The sequence below is a fragment of the Salvelinus fontinalis genome, unplaced genomic scaffold (genome assembly GCF_029448725.1).
Source record: "Salvelinus fontinalis isolate EN_2023a unplaced genomic scaffold, ASM2944872v1 scaffold_0096, whole genome shotgun sequence".
In the NCBI taxonomy this organism is placed as follows: domain Eukaryota; kingdom Metazoa; phylum Chordata; class Actinopteri; order Salmoniformes; family Salmonidae; genus Salvelinus; species Salvelinus fontinalis.
In genome coordinates, this window is record NW_026600305.1 from 164146 (window position 1) to 180000 (window position 15855).

General features: G+C 48.0%; 1 protein-coding gene across 1 annotated transcript in view; it reads left to right on the forward strand.

Moving 5' to 3' along the window:
* LOC129843054 (dnaJ homolog subfamily B member 6-like) overlaps nucleotides 1-15855 on the forward strand; it is a 41925-nt gene that overhangs the window by 10820 nt on the left and 15250 nt on the right. Inside the window, exons 5-9 of the mRNA XM_055911803.1 lie at nucleotides 6633-6749; nucleotides 8198-8299; nucleotides 9457-9592; nucleotides 9769-9839; nucleotides 10748-11089. Of these exons, the coding sequence (XP_055767778.1) occupies nucleotides 6633-6749; nucleotides 8198-8299; nucleotides 9457-9592; nucleotides 9769-9839; nucleotides 10748-11089 (768 nt within the window). The remainder of the gene's footprint in view (nucleotides 1-6632; nucleotides 6750-8197; nucleotides 8300-9456; nucleotides 9593-9768; nucleotides 9840-10747; nucleotides 11090-15855) is intronic.

Consider the following 15855-nt stretch of genomic DNA (forward strand, 5'->3'; position numbering starts at 1 on the left):
GTTCGCGAGAGAAGAGCAATAAACAGATTGTGGTCCCCACAGCTCCTCCACTCTTATATAAATGACCTTTGAACTGCTGACAGTGTTTAATGCATCGATACACTTTCTGCCCTTTCCCTTTGAATTTCTCACTTCCTTGTCAGGGCAGACAATACGACTGTGGTGTCATACATCAACCCGCCAGGGGGTGGCACATGCTCTACTTCTCAGACTTACTGATAAGATTATTCTGTGGAGCAAGGCATACCTACTTTTACTATGCGTGACTCAAGTCCCAGGCGTGTTGAATGTGGGTTTTTTCGTCCAGAAGGAATCCCCTATATGGGCGAGACTTCATCCCCTAGGCCCAGTTTTTTCAAAAGTTACCTGAGCGGGTTTCGGGCTATCAGATTGGATTAAATGTTAGAATTTAGTTTTTTTAGATAGAGATAAGGATTTGGTAATCCAATCTGATCTTTTACTCACGATTAAATTACGTTTTTTGCTCAAAAGGTTGTTATTAGGCTAGTTTTGATGCTGAAAATCTGGATTATCTTGAACCCACTGGAAGGGCGGATTCAGGGCTGATTCAGGGTGGATTCAGGGCTGATTCAGGGTGGATTCAGGGCTGATTCAGGGTGGATTCAGGGCTGATTCAGGGTTGATTCGGGGCTGATTCAGGGAGGATTCAGGGTGGATTCAAGGCTGATTCAGGGAGGATTCAGGTTGGATTCAGGGCGGATTCAGGGTTGATTCAGGGTGGATTCAGGGCTGATTCAGGGTGGATTCAGGGCTGATTCAGGGCGGATTCAGGGCGGATTCAGGGTGGATTCAGGGCTGATTCAGGGCAGATTCAGGGCGGATTCAGGGCTGATTCAGGGAGGATTCAGGGCTGATTCAGGGAGGATTCAGGGCTGATTCAGGGAGGATTCAGGGTGGATTCAGGGTGGATTCAGGGCTGATTCAGGGTGGATTCAGGGCTGATTCAGGGTGGATTCAGGGCGGATTCAGGGCTGATTCAGGGAGGATTCAGAGCGGATTCAGGGCTGATTCAGGTCGGATTCAGGGCGGATTCAGGGCTGATTCAGGGCTGATTCAGGGTGGATTCAGGGCGGATTCATAGTCTCACTGTTCCCCACAGTGGGTTAACTGCCTTGGAACACAGTGGGTTAACTGCCCTTGTTCAGGGGAACAGTGGGTTAACTGCCTTGTTCAGGGGAACAGTGGGTTAACTGCCTTGTTCAGGGGAACAGTGGGTTAACTGCCTTGTTCAGGGGAACAGTGGATTAACTGCCTTGTTCAGGGGAACAGTGGGTTAACTGCCTTGGAACACAGTGGGTTAACTGCCCTTGTTCAGGGGAACAGTGGGTTAACTGCCTTGTTCAGGGGAACAGTGGGTTAACTGCCTTGTTCAGGGGAACAGTGGGTTAACTGCCTTGTTCAGGGGAACAGTGGATTAACTGCCTTGTTCAGGGGAACAGTGGGTTAACTGCCTTGTTCAGGGGAACAGTGTGTTAACTGCCTTGCTCAGGGGGAACAGTGGGGTAACTTCCTTGTTCAGGGGAACAGTGGGTTAACTGCCTTGTTCAGGGGAACAGTGGGCTAACTGCCTTGTTCAGGGGAACAGTGGGTTAACTGCCTTGTTCAGGGGAACAGTGGGTTAACTGCCTTGTTCAGGGGGAACAGTGGGTTAACTGCCTTGTTCAGGGGAACAGTGGGTTAACTGCCTTGTTCAGGGGAACAGTGGGTTAACTGCCTTGTTCAGGGGAACAGTGGGTTAACTGCCTTGTTCAGGGGAACAGTGGGTTAACTACCTTGTTCAGGGGAACAGTGGATTAACTACCTTGTTCAGGGGAACAGTGGGTTAACTGCCTTGTTCAGGGGAACAGTGGGTTAACTGCCTCGTTCAGGGGAACAGTGGGTTAACTGCCTCGTTCAGGGGCACAGTGGGTTAACTGCCTCGTTCAGGGGAACAGTGGGTTAACTGCCTCGTTCAGGGGAACAGTGGGTTAACTGCCTCGTTCAGGGGAACAGTGGGTTAACTGCCTCGTTCAGGGGAACAGTGGATTAACTGCCTTGTTCAGGGGAACAGTGGGTTAACTGCCTCGTTCAGGGGAACAGTGGGTTAACTGCCTCGTTCAGGGGAACAGTGGGTTATCTGCCTCGTTCAGGGGAACAGTGGGTTAACTGCCTAGTTCAGAGGAACAGTGGGTTAACTGCCTTGTTCAGGGGGAACAGTGGGTTAACTGCCTTGTTCAGGGGAACAGTGGGTTAACTGCCTTGTTCAGGGGAACAGTGGGTTAACTGCCTTGTTCAGGGGAACAGTGGGTTAACTGCCTTGTTCAGGGGAACAGTGGGTTAACTGCCTTGTTCAGGGGAACAGTGGGTTAACTGCCTTGTTCAGGGGAACAGTGGGTTAACTGCCTTGTTCAGGGGAACAGTGTGTTAACTGCCTTGGAACACAGTGGGTTAACTTCCTTGTTCAGGGGAACAGTGGGTTAACTTCCTTGTTCAGGGGAACAGTGGGTTAACTGCCTTGTTCAGGGGAAATGTGGGTTAACTGCCTTGTTCAGGGGAACAGTGGGTTAACTGCCTTGTTCAGGGAAACACTGGGTTAACTGCCTTGTTCAGGGGAACAGTGGGTTAACTGCCTTGTTCAGGGGAACAGTGGGTTAACTGCCTTGTTCAGGGGAACAGTGGGTTAACTGCCTTGGAACACAGTGGGTTAACTTCCTTGTTCAGGGGAACAGTGGGTTAACTGCCTTGTTCAGGGGAACAGTGGGTTAACTGCCTTGTTCAGGGGAACAGTGGGTTAACTGCCTTGTTCAGGGGAACAGTGGGTTAACTGCCTTGTTCAGGGGAACAGTGGGTTAACTGCCTTGTTCAGGGGAACAGTGGGTTAACTGCCTTGTTCAGGGGAACAGTGGGTTAACTGCCTTGTTCAGGGGAACAGTGGGTTAACTACCATGTTCAGGGGAACAGTGGCTTAACTACCTTGTTCAGGGGAACAGTGGGTTAACTGCCCTTGTTCAGGGGAACAGTGGGTTAACTGCCTTGTTCAGGGGAACAGTGGGGTAACTGCCTCGTTCAGGGGCACAGTGGGTTAACTGCCTCGTTCAGGGGAACAGTGGGTTAACTGCCTCGTTCAGGGGAACAGTGGGTTAACTGCCTTGTTCAGGGGAACAGTGAGTTAACAGCCTCGTTCAGGGGAACAGTGGGTTAACTGCCTTGTTCAGGGGAACAGTGGGTTAACTGCCTTGTTCAGGGGAACAGTGTGTTAACTGCCTTGGAACACAGTGGGTTAACTTCCTTGTTCAGGGGAACAGTGGGTTAACTTCCTTGTTCAGGGGAACAGTGGGTTAACTGCCTTGTTCAGGGGAAATGTGGGTTAACTGCCTTGTTCAGGGGAACAGTGGGTTAACTGCCTTGTTCAGGGAAACACTGGGTTAACTGCCTTGTTCAGGGGAACAGTGGGTTAACTGCCTTGTTCAGGGGAACAGTGGGTTAACTGCCTTGTTCAGGGGAACAGTGGGTTAACTGCCTTGGAACACAGTGGGTTAACTTCCTTGTTCAGGGGAACAGTGGGTTAACTGCCTTGTTCAGGGGAACAGTGGGTTAACTGCCTTGTTCAGGGGAACAGTGGGTTAACTGCCTTGTTCAGGGGAACAGTGGGTTAACTGCCTTGTTCAGGGGAACAGTGGGTTAACTGCCTTGTTCAGGGGAACAGTGGGTTAACTGCCTTGTTCAGGGGAACAGTGGGTTAACTGCCTTGTTCAGGGGAACAGTGGGTTAACTACCATGTTCAGGGGAACAGTGGCTTAACTACCTTGTTCAGGGGAACAGTGGGTTAACTGCCCTTGTTCAGGGGAACAGTGGGTTAACTGCCTTGTTCAGGGGAACAGTGGGGTAACTGCCTCGTTCAGGGGCACAGTGGGTTAACTGCCTCGTTCAGGGGAACAGTGGGTTAACTGCCTCGTTCAGGGGAACAGTGGGTTAACTGCCTTGTTCAGGGGAACAGTGGGTTAACTGCCTTGTTCAGGGGGAACAGTGGGTTAACTGCCTTGTTCAGGGGAACAGTGGGTTAACTGCCTTGTTCAGGGGAACAGTGGGTTAACTGCCCTTGTTCAGGGGAACAGTGGGTTAACTGCCCTTGTTCAGGGGAACAGTGGTTTAACTGCCTTGTTCAGGGGAACAGTGGGTTAACTGCCTTGTTCAGGGGAACAGTGGGTTAACTGCCTTGTTCAGGGGAACAGTGGGTTAACTGCCTTGTTCAGGGGAACAGTGGGTTAACTGCCTTGTTCAGGGGAACAGTGGGTTAACTGCCTTGTTCAGGGGAACAGTGAGTTAACAGCCTCGTTCAGGGGAACAGTGGGTTAACTGCCTTGTTCAGGGGAACAGTGGGTTAACTGCCTTGTTCAGGGGAACAGTGGGTTAACTGCCTTGTTCAGGGGAACAGTGAGTTAACAGCCTCGTTCAGGGGAACAGTGGGTTAACTGCCTTGTTCAGGGGAACAGTGGGTTAACTGCCTTGTTCAGGGTTAGAACGACAGATTTTTTACCTTGTCAGCGCAGGGGGATTTGATCTTGCAACCTTTCAGTTATTAGTCCAACACTGTAACCACTAGGCTACCTGCCACACCAAAGGTTTATGTAACATTGACTGCAGTATGGGTATGTGGTCAGTTGTTATATTGAGAAGTGTCAAATAAATGCATCTAAGCACTTATAAGTGGATATGCAGGTCTCTATTATTTAAAAAAAATCTAGGTTTCTTTATTCATGTAGTTTAACTCATCTCTGTTTCCCTATCTATCAATGACAGTGTAGAAGTAGTAACACAACCTGTCCACTAGATGGCGAGGTGTAAACAGGGCCTGTTCAAAGCACAGAAAGGCCAGATTGTGGCATCTGAAACAGAATTATCCTATCCGATTATTTTCTGAAAAAATAAATAAAAATAGGTTTCAAAATCAGCCTGATCGGATCTGATCCTGCTATTTGCAAAACAGAGGATTACAGAATCTGGATCATTCTAAACCCAGATTTAAAAAGTTTAGAAAAACTTCTGTGAGAGATAATGTCTAGCCACCATAGATCTCTTCGGACTTGGACTGGGCGTGTTATCACATCCTTGCAATTACAATTGTTTCGCCTTAGAGCTTAGACCTTAGACCTTAGACCTTAGACCTTAGAGCTTAGACATTAGACATTAGACCTTAGAGCTTAGACCTTAGAGCTTAGACCTTAGACCTTCGACCTTAGAGCTTAGACCTTAGACCCTAGAGCTTAGACCTTAGACCCTAGAGCTTAGACCTTAGAGCTTAGACCTTAGAGCTTAGACCTTAGAGCTTAGACCTTAGACCTTAGAGCTTAGACCTTAGACCTTAGAGCTTAGACCTTAGAGCTTAGACCTTAGACCTTAGACCTTAGAGCTTAGACTTTAGAGCTTAGACCTTAGAGCTTAGACCTTAGAGCGTAGACCTTAGACCTTAGAGCTTAGAACTTAGACCTTAGAGCTTAGACCTTAGAGCTTAGACCTTAGAGCTTAGACCTTAGAGCTTAGACCTTAGAGCTTAGACCTTAGACCTTAGACCTTAGAGCTTAGACCTTAGAGCTTAGAGCTTAGACCTTAGAGCTTAGACCTTAGACCTTAGAGCTTAGACCTTAGAGCTTAGACCTTAGAGCGTAGACCTTAGAGCTTAGACCTTAGAGCTTAGACCTTAGAGCTTAGACCTTAGAGCTTAGACCTTAGAGCTTACACCTTAGACCTTAGACCTTAGAGCTTAGACTTTAGACCTTAGACCTTAGACCTTAGACCTTAGACCTTAGAGCTTAGACCTTAGAACTTAGACCTTAGAGCTTAGACCTTAGAGCTTAGACCTTAGACCTTAGAGCTTAGAGCTTAGACCTTAGAGCTTAGACCTTAGACCTTAGAGCTTAGAGCTTAGACCTTAGAGCTTAGACCTTAGACCTTAGACCTTTCCACCCGCTGCCATTTACTTCTTCGAAAGAAGGGCGTTTCTACCGTTTATGTCCAGCACCTACTTGGATAGAACGTGTATGGCACAAGATTGACCAAGACTTTGTGTCTTGGTCCGACCCTCCTACGCCTTGCACCTTGCACCTTCATTGGCGTATACCGTCCTCAGTGTTCGGCGCTTCGGAAGGGTGATGCTGTTGGAACTACCCCGGTTTCGGGAAACCAGGTCTGCGTCACGGGAATTGGCCATACACCATAAGGGACACACATGCGGTTCAGTGAGTATACGAGTGAGATGTGTGACCACTACTTTTTCCCTGCTGTCAAGATCACAAGGAAGAACGGTACGTTCGTGAATGACCAGTCGGCAGGCATTGTGGCTCTTTTGTTTATGGAGGAGAGCTGTTCACCTCATTCGCCACTCGACCTGTCTGTCTCCAACAGACGCTTTGTGATTGGATACTTTGAGCTTGTGACCCTGCCCTAAGACGTATCCCATGAGTGACATCTCACTGTATTCTCACTGAACCCAAGGGTCAAGTTTTATAGAGTTGTCTACAATTACATGCTCTATTCTATTATGTCCTGTTTTTGATCAACAATGTTGGTAGTGTCCATATTAATCAATCAAAATGTATCCCTCCCTCCCTCCCTCCCTCCCTCCCTCCTACCAGGCTCCAGTAGTCATCCTGCTCCAGAAGACTTCCCAGGGTTCACCTTTACATTCCGGAGTCCAGAGGAAGTGTTTCAGGAATTCTTTAGAGGCCAGGATCCTTTTGCAAATTTCTTCGGTGGGTCTGACCAATATCCTACGGTCCTTCAACAATGTCCTATGTCTTTATGTGTTCCTTAGTCGAGGCTAAATCTGACCGATATCCTACGGTCCTTCAACAATGTCCTATGTCTTTATGTGTTCCTTAGTCGAGGCTAAACCAGTCCGTAGGGGAATCACTGTCCTCATAGTCTCTCTGTTATCTCTGTCCTCATAGTCTCTCTGTTATTACTGTCCTCATAGTCTCTCTGTTATCACTGTCCTCATAGTCTCCCTGTTATTACTGTCCTCTCAGTCTCTCTGTTATCTCTGTCCTCATAGTCTCTCTGTTATTACTGTCCTCATAGTCTCTCTGTTATTACTGTTCTCATAGTCTCTCTGTTATCTCTGTCCTCATAGTCTCTCTGTTATTACTGTCCTCATAGTCTCTCTGTTATTACTGTTCTCATAGTCTCTCTGTTATCTCTGTCCTCATAGTCTCTCTGTTATTACTGTCCTCTCAGTCTCTCTGTTATTACTGTCCTCTCAGTCTCTCTGTTATTACTGTCCTCATAGTCTCTCTGTTATTACTGTCCTCATAATATCTCTGTTATTACTGTCCTCATAGTCTCTCTGTTATTACTGTCCTCATAATCTCTCTGTTATTACTGTCCTCATAGTCTCTCTGTTATTACTGTCCTCATAGTCTCTCTGTTATTACTGTCCTCATAGTCTCTCTGTTATTACTGTCCTCATAGTCTCTCTGCTATGACTGTCCTCATAGTCTCTCTGTTATTACTGTCCTCTCAGTCTCTCTGTTATTACTGTCCTCATAGTCTCTCTGTTATTACTGTCCTCATAGTCTCTCTGTTATTACTGTCCTCATAGTCTCTCTGTTATTACTGTCCTCATAGTCTCTCTGTTATTACTGTCCTCTCAGTCTCTCTGTTATCTCTGTTCTCATAATCTCTCTGTTATCACTGTTCTCAGTCTCTCTGTCATCTCTGTCCTCATAGTATCTCTGTTATCTCTGTTCTCAGTCTCTCTGTTATCACTGTTCTCAGTCTCTCTGTTATCTCTGTCCTCATAGTCTCTGTTATGACTGTTCTCAGTCTCTCTGTTATCTCTGTCCTCATAGTATCTCTGTTATCACTGTTCTCAGTCTCTCTGTTATCTCTGTTCTCATAATCTCTCTGTTATCTCTGTCCTCATAGTCTCTCTGTTAGGACTGTCCCCATAGTATCTCTGTTATCACTGTTCTCAGTCTCTCTGTTATCACTGTTCTCAGTCTCTCTGTTATCTCTGTCCTCATAGTATCTCTGTTATCACTGTTCTCAGTATCTCTGTTATCTCTGTTCTCATAATCTCTCTGTTATCACTGTTCTCAGTCTCTCTGTTATCACTGTTCTCAGTATCTCTGTTATTACTGTCCTCTCAGTCTCTCTGTTATCACTATTCTCAGTCTCTCTGTTATCTCTGTCCCCTCAGATGACTTTGCCTTCGGAGGAGGGATGCACAGTGGCTTCCATGGACATCCTGGCACTTCGAGGCTCGGCCCAAGCCGGTTTTTCTCCTTCCCCTCTGCTGGAGGTCAGTAATAACACAATGTCTGGATCCCAAATGACACCCTATTCCCTATGTAGTGCACTACTTTTTACTGCACTCATATGGCTCTGGTCAAAAGTAGTGCACTACATAGAGAATAGGGTGTCATTTGGGACACGATGGATACTAAGATGGTTTTAACACAGTTCTATAATAAGATGTTTTTAACACAGTTCTATAATAAGATGGTTTTAACACAGTTCTATAATAAGATGGTATTAACACACTTCTATAATAAGATGGTTTAACACAGTTCTATAATAAGATGGTATTAACACAGTTCTATAATAAGATGGTTTAACACAGTTCTATAATAAGATGGTTTAACACAGTTCTATAATAAGATGGTATTAACACAGTTCTATAATAAGATGGTTTTAACACAGTTCTATAATAAGATGGTTTAACACAGTTCTATAATAAGATGGTATTAACACAGTTCTATAATAAGATGGTTTTAACACAGTTCTATAATAAGATGGTTTAACACACTTCTATCAGCTCCAGTCACAGTATAGTTTACTAGTCTGGTCCTCATCCTCCCTCTTTCATAGGGCATGACTTCACCTCTTCCTCATCCTCCCTCTTTCACAGTGCATGACTTCACCTCTTCTTCATCCTCCCTCTTTCACAGGGCATGACTTCACCTCTTCCTCCTCCCTCTTTCACAGGGCATGACTTCACCTCTTCCTCCTCCCTCTTTCACAGGGCATGACTTCACCTCTTCCTCCTCCCTCTTTCACAGTACATGACTTCACCTCTTCCTCATCCTCCCTCTTTCACAGGGCATGACTTCACCTCTTCCTCATCCTCCCTCTTTCACAGTACATGACTTCACCTCTTCTACCTCCTCCCTCCTTCACAGTGCATGACTTCACCTCTTCCTCCCCCCTCTTTCACAGGGCATGACTTCACCTCTTCTTCCTCCTCCCTCCTTCACAGTACATGACTTCACCTCTTCCTCATCCTCCCTCTTTCACAGGGCATGACTTCACCTCTTCCTCATCCTCCCTCTTTCACAGGGCATGACTTCACCTCTTCCTCATCCTCCCTCTTTCACAGGGCATGACTTCACCTCTTCTTCGTCCTCCCTCTTTCACAGGGCATGACTTCACCTCTTTCTTGTCCTCCCTCTTTTACAGTGCATGACTTCACCTCGTCCTCGTCCTCCATGGGTGGAATGGATTGGATGGACAGCATCGGAGGAGGGATGGGGAATTTCAAGTCTGTCTCCACCTCTACGCGCGTCATCAACGGCAAACGCACCACCACCAAGAAGTCAGTAAAATCTGCATCCCAAATTGCACCATAAACCCTATTTAGTGTAAAACACTTGGGCAAATGGTACCATTTGTTCCAGTATTTGTGTCTCTGCATGGTCATGTGAGGGAAAGATGTTTACTGGTTCCCTAAATATGATGATATGCGCGGTGACTGACTGTTCTTGTCAACAGGATCAAAGAAAACGGTCAGGAGAGAACAGAGATCGAGGAAGACGGGGTCTTGAAGACGGTGCTCATCAATGGTAATCCATCCACCCTGTATCTCTCCCTCTCCTCATCCAGTCCCTTGTCAACTGATCCTGACTAGCTGTGTCTGGGTTATTCTCCCTCCTGTCTCCCTCCTAACCCCCTCCTGCCCCCTCCTGTCCCTCTCCTGTTATCCTCCTATCCCCCTCATGTTCCTCCCCCTCCTAACCCCCTCCTGTCTCCCCCCTGTCCCCCTCCTGTTCCTCCCCCTCCTAACCCCCTCATATTCCCTTCCTGTCCCCCTCCTGTCCTCCTCCTAACCCCTCCTGTCCCCCTCCTAACCCCCTCCTGTCCCCCTCCTAACCCCCTCCTAACCCCTCCTGTCCCCCTCCCCTCCTAACCCCCCCCTGTCCCCCTCCTAACCCCCTCCTAACCCCCTCCTAACCCCTCCTAACCCCCTCCTAACCCCCTCCTGTCCCCCTCCTAACCCCCTCCTAACCCCTCCTAACCCCTCCTAACCCCCTCCTAACCCCTCCTGTCCCCCTCCTAACCCCCTCCTGTCCCCCTCCTAACCCCCTCCTAACCCCCCCTGTCCCCCTCCTAACCCCCTCCTAACCCCCTCCTAACCCCTCCTGTCCCCCTCCTAACCCCCTCCTGTCCCCCTCCTAACCCCCTCCTAACCCCTCCTAACCCCTCCTAACCCCTCCTGTCCCCCTCCCCTCCTAACGCCCTCCTGTCCCCCTCCTAACCCCCTCCTGTCCCCCTCCTAACCCCCTCCTGTCCCCCTCCTAACCCCCTCCTAACCCCCTCCTGTCCCCCTCCTAACCCCCTCCTGTCCCCCTCCTAACCCCCTCATATTCCCTTCCTGTCCCCCTCCTAACCCCCTCATATTCCCTTCCTGTCCCCCTCCTGTCCTCCTCCTAACCCCCTCCTGTCCCCCTCCTAACCCTCTCCTGTCCCCCAGGTGTGGAGGATGAGTTGGCCTTGGCTCTGGAGCTCAGCAAGAGAGACCACCTGCCCCCTAGCCAACCCTCACAGACGCCCAGGCAACACCTTCAGCAGCAGGCAGAGAGGGCGTTACCTGTGGAGCTCCAGACCCAGACCCATCCACACCGACCCGGCTCCGGCCCCCGGGCTATGGCTCAGCGCTCCTTCAGCTCGGCCTCCTACTTCCACTACCCTGACGTCCCCAGGGAGGAAGAGGAGGAGGATGAAGATCTCCAGATGGCCCTGGCCTACAGCCTGTCTGAGATGGAGGCCCAGCAGAGAGCGTCGGCCGTGGCTTCAGCACCAGACGTCATCCCAGGTGCTGGGGGTGTGGTGGTGGTAGAGGTTGGGGGTGAGGCGGGGGTTGGGGTGGGGAGAGTGGTCCTAGACCTAGGCCCAGGCCAGTCAACAGCACCAGAGAAGAGGTCAGGGTCAGGGGACATGTCACCACACAGCAGCCCTTCTCCACTAGAACACAGGGGACTCCTCAACCAGGAGCCAGGAGCCACTGGGGAGCCGGCTGCTAAAACCACCAGCAGCTCCACTGTGAAAAATAAAAAGTGTGGTTGTATGGTGTGTTGAGTGTATGGTGAGTGTGTGTGTGTGTGTGTGTGTGTGTTGAGTGTGTGTGTGTGTGTGTGTGTGTGTGTGGTGAGTGTGTGGTGAGTGTGTGGTGAGTGTGTGTTGAGTGTGTGTGAGTGAGTGTGTGTGTGTGTGTGTGTGTGGTGAGTGTGTGTGAGTGAGTGTGTGTGTGTGTGTGTGTGTGTGTGTGTGTGTGCGTGTGTGTGTGTGTGTGAGTTTGTGTGTGAGTGTGTGCGTGAGTGTGTGCGTGCGTGTGTGTGGTGAGTGTGTGTGTGTGTGTGTGTGTGTGTGAGTGTGTGTGTGTGTGTGTGGTGAGTGTGTGTGAGTCTGTGTGTGTGTGTGTGAGTGTGTGTGTATGTGTGTGAGTGAGTGTGTGTGTGCTCTCAGAGATCTAACTCTACTCCAGTGTTCTACTGATGATGATGATGATGATGATGACCATCATGTGTTTTTGCCCTTTTTGAAGTTTGTGCCGTGCTTTGGCCCGTTAGATGTCTATAAAGTTGTCCGAGGGCCTTGTACAGTGTTGTTGTGTTGTGACTGCCTTGCTGACTGCCTTGCTGACTGCCTTGCTGACAGCCTTGCTGGCTACCTTGCTGACTGCCTTGCTGACTGCCTTGCTGACTGCCTTGCTGGCTGCCTTGCTGACTGCCTTGCTGACTGCCTTGCTGACTGCCTTGCTGACTGCCCTGCTGACTGCCTTGCTGACTGCCTTGCTGACCGCCTTGCTGGCTGCCCTGCTGACTGCCTTGCTGGCTACCTTGCGGTCTGCCTTGCTGACTGCCTTGCTGACTGCCTTGCTGACCGCCTTGCTGGCTGCCCTGCTGACTGCCTTGCTGACTGCCTTGCTGGCTGCCTTGCTGACTGCCTTGCTGACCGCCTTGCTGACCGCCTTGCTGACTGCCTTGCTGACTGCCTTGCTGACTGCCTTGCTGGCTGCCTTGCTGACTGCCTTGCTGACCGCCTTGCTGACCGCCTTGCTGACTGCCTTCCTGGCCGCCTTGCTGACCGCCTTGCTGACCGCCTTGCTGACTGCCTTGCTGACTGCCTTGCTGGCCGCCCTGCTGACTGCCTTGCTGACCGCCTTGCTGACTGCCTTGCTGGCCGCCTTGCTGGCCGCCCTGCTGACTGCCTTGCTGACTGCCTTGCTGACTGCCTTGCTGACTGCCTTGCTGGCTGCCTTGCTGACTGCCTTGCTGGCTGCCTTGCTGACTGCCTTGCTGACTGCCTTGCTGACCGCCTTGCTGACCGCCTTGCTGACTGCCTTGCTGACTGCATGGCTGGCTGCCTTGCTGACCGCCTTGCTGGCTGCCTTGCTGACTGCCTTGCTGGCTGCCCTGCTGACTGCCTTGCTGACCGCCTTGCTGGCTGCCCTGCTGACTGCCTTGCTGGCTACCTTGCTGACCGCCTTGCTGGCTGCCCTGCTGACTGCCTTGCTGGCTACCTTGCTGACTGCCTTGCTGACCGCCTTGCTGACTGCCTTGCTGACTGCCTTGCTGACTGCCTTGCTGACCGCCTTGCTGGCCGCCCTGCTGACTGCCTTGCTGACTGCCTTGCTGACTGCCTTGCTGACTGCCTTGCTGACTGCCTTGCTGGCCGCCTTGCTGGCTGCCTTGCTGGCTGCCTTGCTGACCGCCTTGCTGACCGCCTTGCTGTGTTCTCAGATGGCCACTTTTCACAATGTAGCCAACCAGCTAATAAATCTACCATGATCCCTGTTTACAGTATGTCTGTATATCAAGTCTAGGGGTTACAATTAACATCACGTCTTCATGTGCCAAGTCCACAGTCACTTTTCTAAAAGGGATGAGTTGGAGCGTAGAAATAGAATGTCTTTGAGTTTACCTATCAAAATGCCGTGGTCAGACGGGCTTTTTCCACTTTCTAGTCATTCTATTTCTAGGGAGTTGGATAGTATTCACTAGGAACTAAAACGTGCCTCGCGCTTTTATTGTCAAAGGCACAAGTACAGTGAAATGCTTAACTTGCGAGCCCTACCCAACAGTGCAGTAATCAAAATATTATGACTAAAAATAAAAACATTAGAAATAAGAATATAAGAGAGGAAGCTTTATACAGGGTCAGTGTTCAGTACCTCAGAGAGGAAGCTTTATACTGGGTCAGTGTTCAGTACCTCAGAGAGGAAGCTTTATACTGGGTCAGTGTTCAGTACCTCAGAGAGGAAGCTTTATACTGGGTCAGTGTTCAGTACCACAGAGAGGAAGCTTTATACTGGGTCAGTGTTCAGTACCACAGAGAGGAAGCTTTATACTGGGTCAGTGTTCAGCACCACAGAGAGGAAGCTTTATACTGGGTCAGTGTTCAGTACCACAGAGGGGAAGCTTTATACTGGGTCAGTGTTCAGCACCACAGAGGGGAAGCTTTATACTGGGTCAGTGTTCAGTACCACAGAGAGGAAGCTTTATACTGGGTCAGTGTTCACTACCTCAGAGAGGAAGCTTTATACTGGGTCAGTGTTCAGTACCACAGAGAGGAAGCTATATACAGGGTCAGTGTTCAGGACACTGGGTCAGTGTTCAGTACCTCAGAGGGGAAGCTTTATACTGGGTCAGTGTTCAGTACCTCAGAGAGGAAGCTATATACAGGGTCAGTGTTCAGTACACTGGGTCAGTGTTCAGCACCACAGAGGGGAAGCTTTATACTGGGTCAGTGTTCAGCACCTCAGAGAGGAAGCTTTATACTGGGTCTGTGTTCAGTACCACAGAGGGGAAGCTTTATACTGGGTCAGTGTTCAGCACCACAGAGGGGAAGCTTTATACTGGGTCAGTGTTCACTACCTCAGAGAGGAAGCTTTATACTGGGTCAGTGTTCAGTACCTCAGAGAGGAAGCTTTATACTGGGTCAGTGTTCACTACCTCAGAGAGGAAGCTTTATACTGGGTCAGTGTTCAGTACCTCAGAGGGGAAGCTTTATACTGGGTCAGTGTTCAGTACCACAGAGGGGAAGCTTTATACTGGGTCAGTGTTCAGCACCTCAGAGAGGAAGCTTTGTACTGGGTCAGTGTTCAGTACCACAGAGGGGAAGCTTTATACTGGGTCAGTGTTCAGTACCACAGAGGGGAAGCTTTATACTGGGTCAGTGTTCAGCACCTCAGAGAGGAAGCTTTATACTGGGTCAGTGTTCAGCACCACAGAGAGGAAGCTTTATACTGGGTCAGTGTTCAGTACCACAGAGAGGAAGCTTTATACTGGGTCAGTGTTCAGTACCTCAGAGAGGAAGCTTTATACTGGGTCAGTGTTCAGCACCACAGAGAGGAAGCTTTATACTGGGTCAGTGTTCAGTACCACAGAGAGGAAGCTTTATACTGGGTCAGTGTTCAGCACCACAGAGAGGAAGCTTTATACTGGGTCAGTGTTCAGCACCACAGAGAGGAAGCTTTATACTGGGTCAGATACTGGAGTATTGAGGTAGATATGAACATGTAGGCAGGGATACTGGAGTATTGAGGTAGATATGAACATATAAGCAGGGATACTGGAGTATACGGGGATTTCTTGAAAGTGACTGGTAGCAGAAAATAATGACTGATATTTAAATAATAATAGTAATAATGATAATAATGATAATTACAATAATGATCATAATAATAATAATGATAATGATAATATTAATGATAATGATAATTGTCACGCCCTGACTTTAGTTATATTTGCTTTCTTTATTATTTGGTTAGGTCAGGGTGTGACAAGGGGTGGTTTGTTTAGTTGTTGTATTGTCTAGGGGTTTTTGTCTTGTCTAGGGTTTTTTGTTATCAATGGGGATTTTGTATTGTCTAGGTTAGGGTAGGTTTATGGTGGCCTGAGTGGGTTCCCAATCAGAGACAGCTGTTTGTCGTTGTCTCTGATCGGGGAGCCTATTTAGGTTGCCATTTTCCATGTTGGTTTGGTGGGTAGTTGTCCATGTTTAGTTGCCTGTGAGCACTACGTTGGCGTCACGTTTCGTTAGTTAGTTTGTTAAGTGTTCTTCGTGGAATTAAAATATGTATTCCAATCGCGCTGCACCTTGGTCCACTCCTTTAACCGGCCGTGACAATAATAATAGCAATAATAATGATAACAATAATAATGATAATGATAATAATAATAGCAATGATAATGATAATATTAATCATAATAATGATAATAATAATGCCAATGCCAATAATTATATTAATAATAATAATAATAATGATAATGACAATAATTATATTAATAATAATAATGATAATAATAATGATGATAATAATAATGATGATAATGATAATACTGATGATTATAATAATGATAATGATAATAATAATGATAATAATGATAATACTAATGATGATAATAATAATGATGATAATGATAATACTGATGATTATAATAATGATAATAATAATGATAATAATGATAATAATAATAATGATAATAATAATGATGATAATAACAATGATGATAATAATAATGATGATAATGATAATACCGATAATGATAATAATAATAATGATAATAATGATAGCGA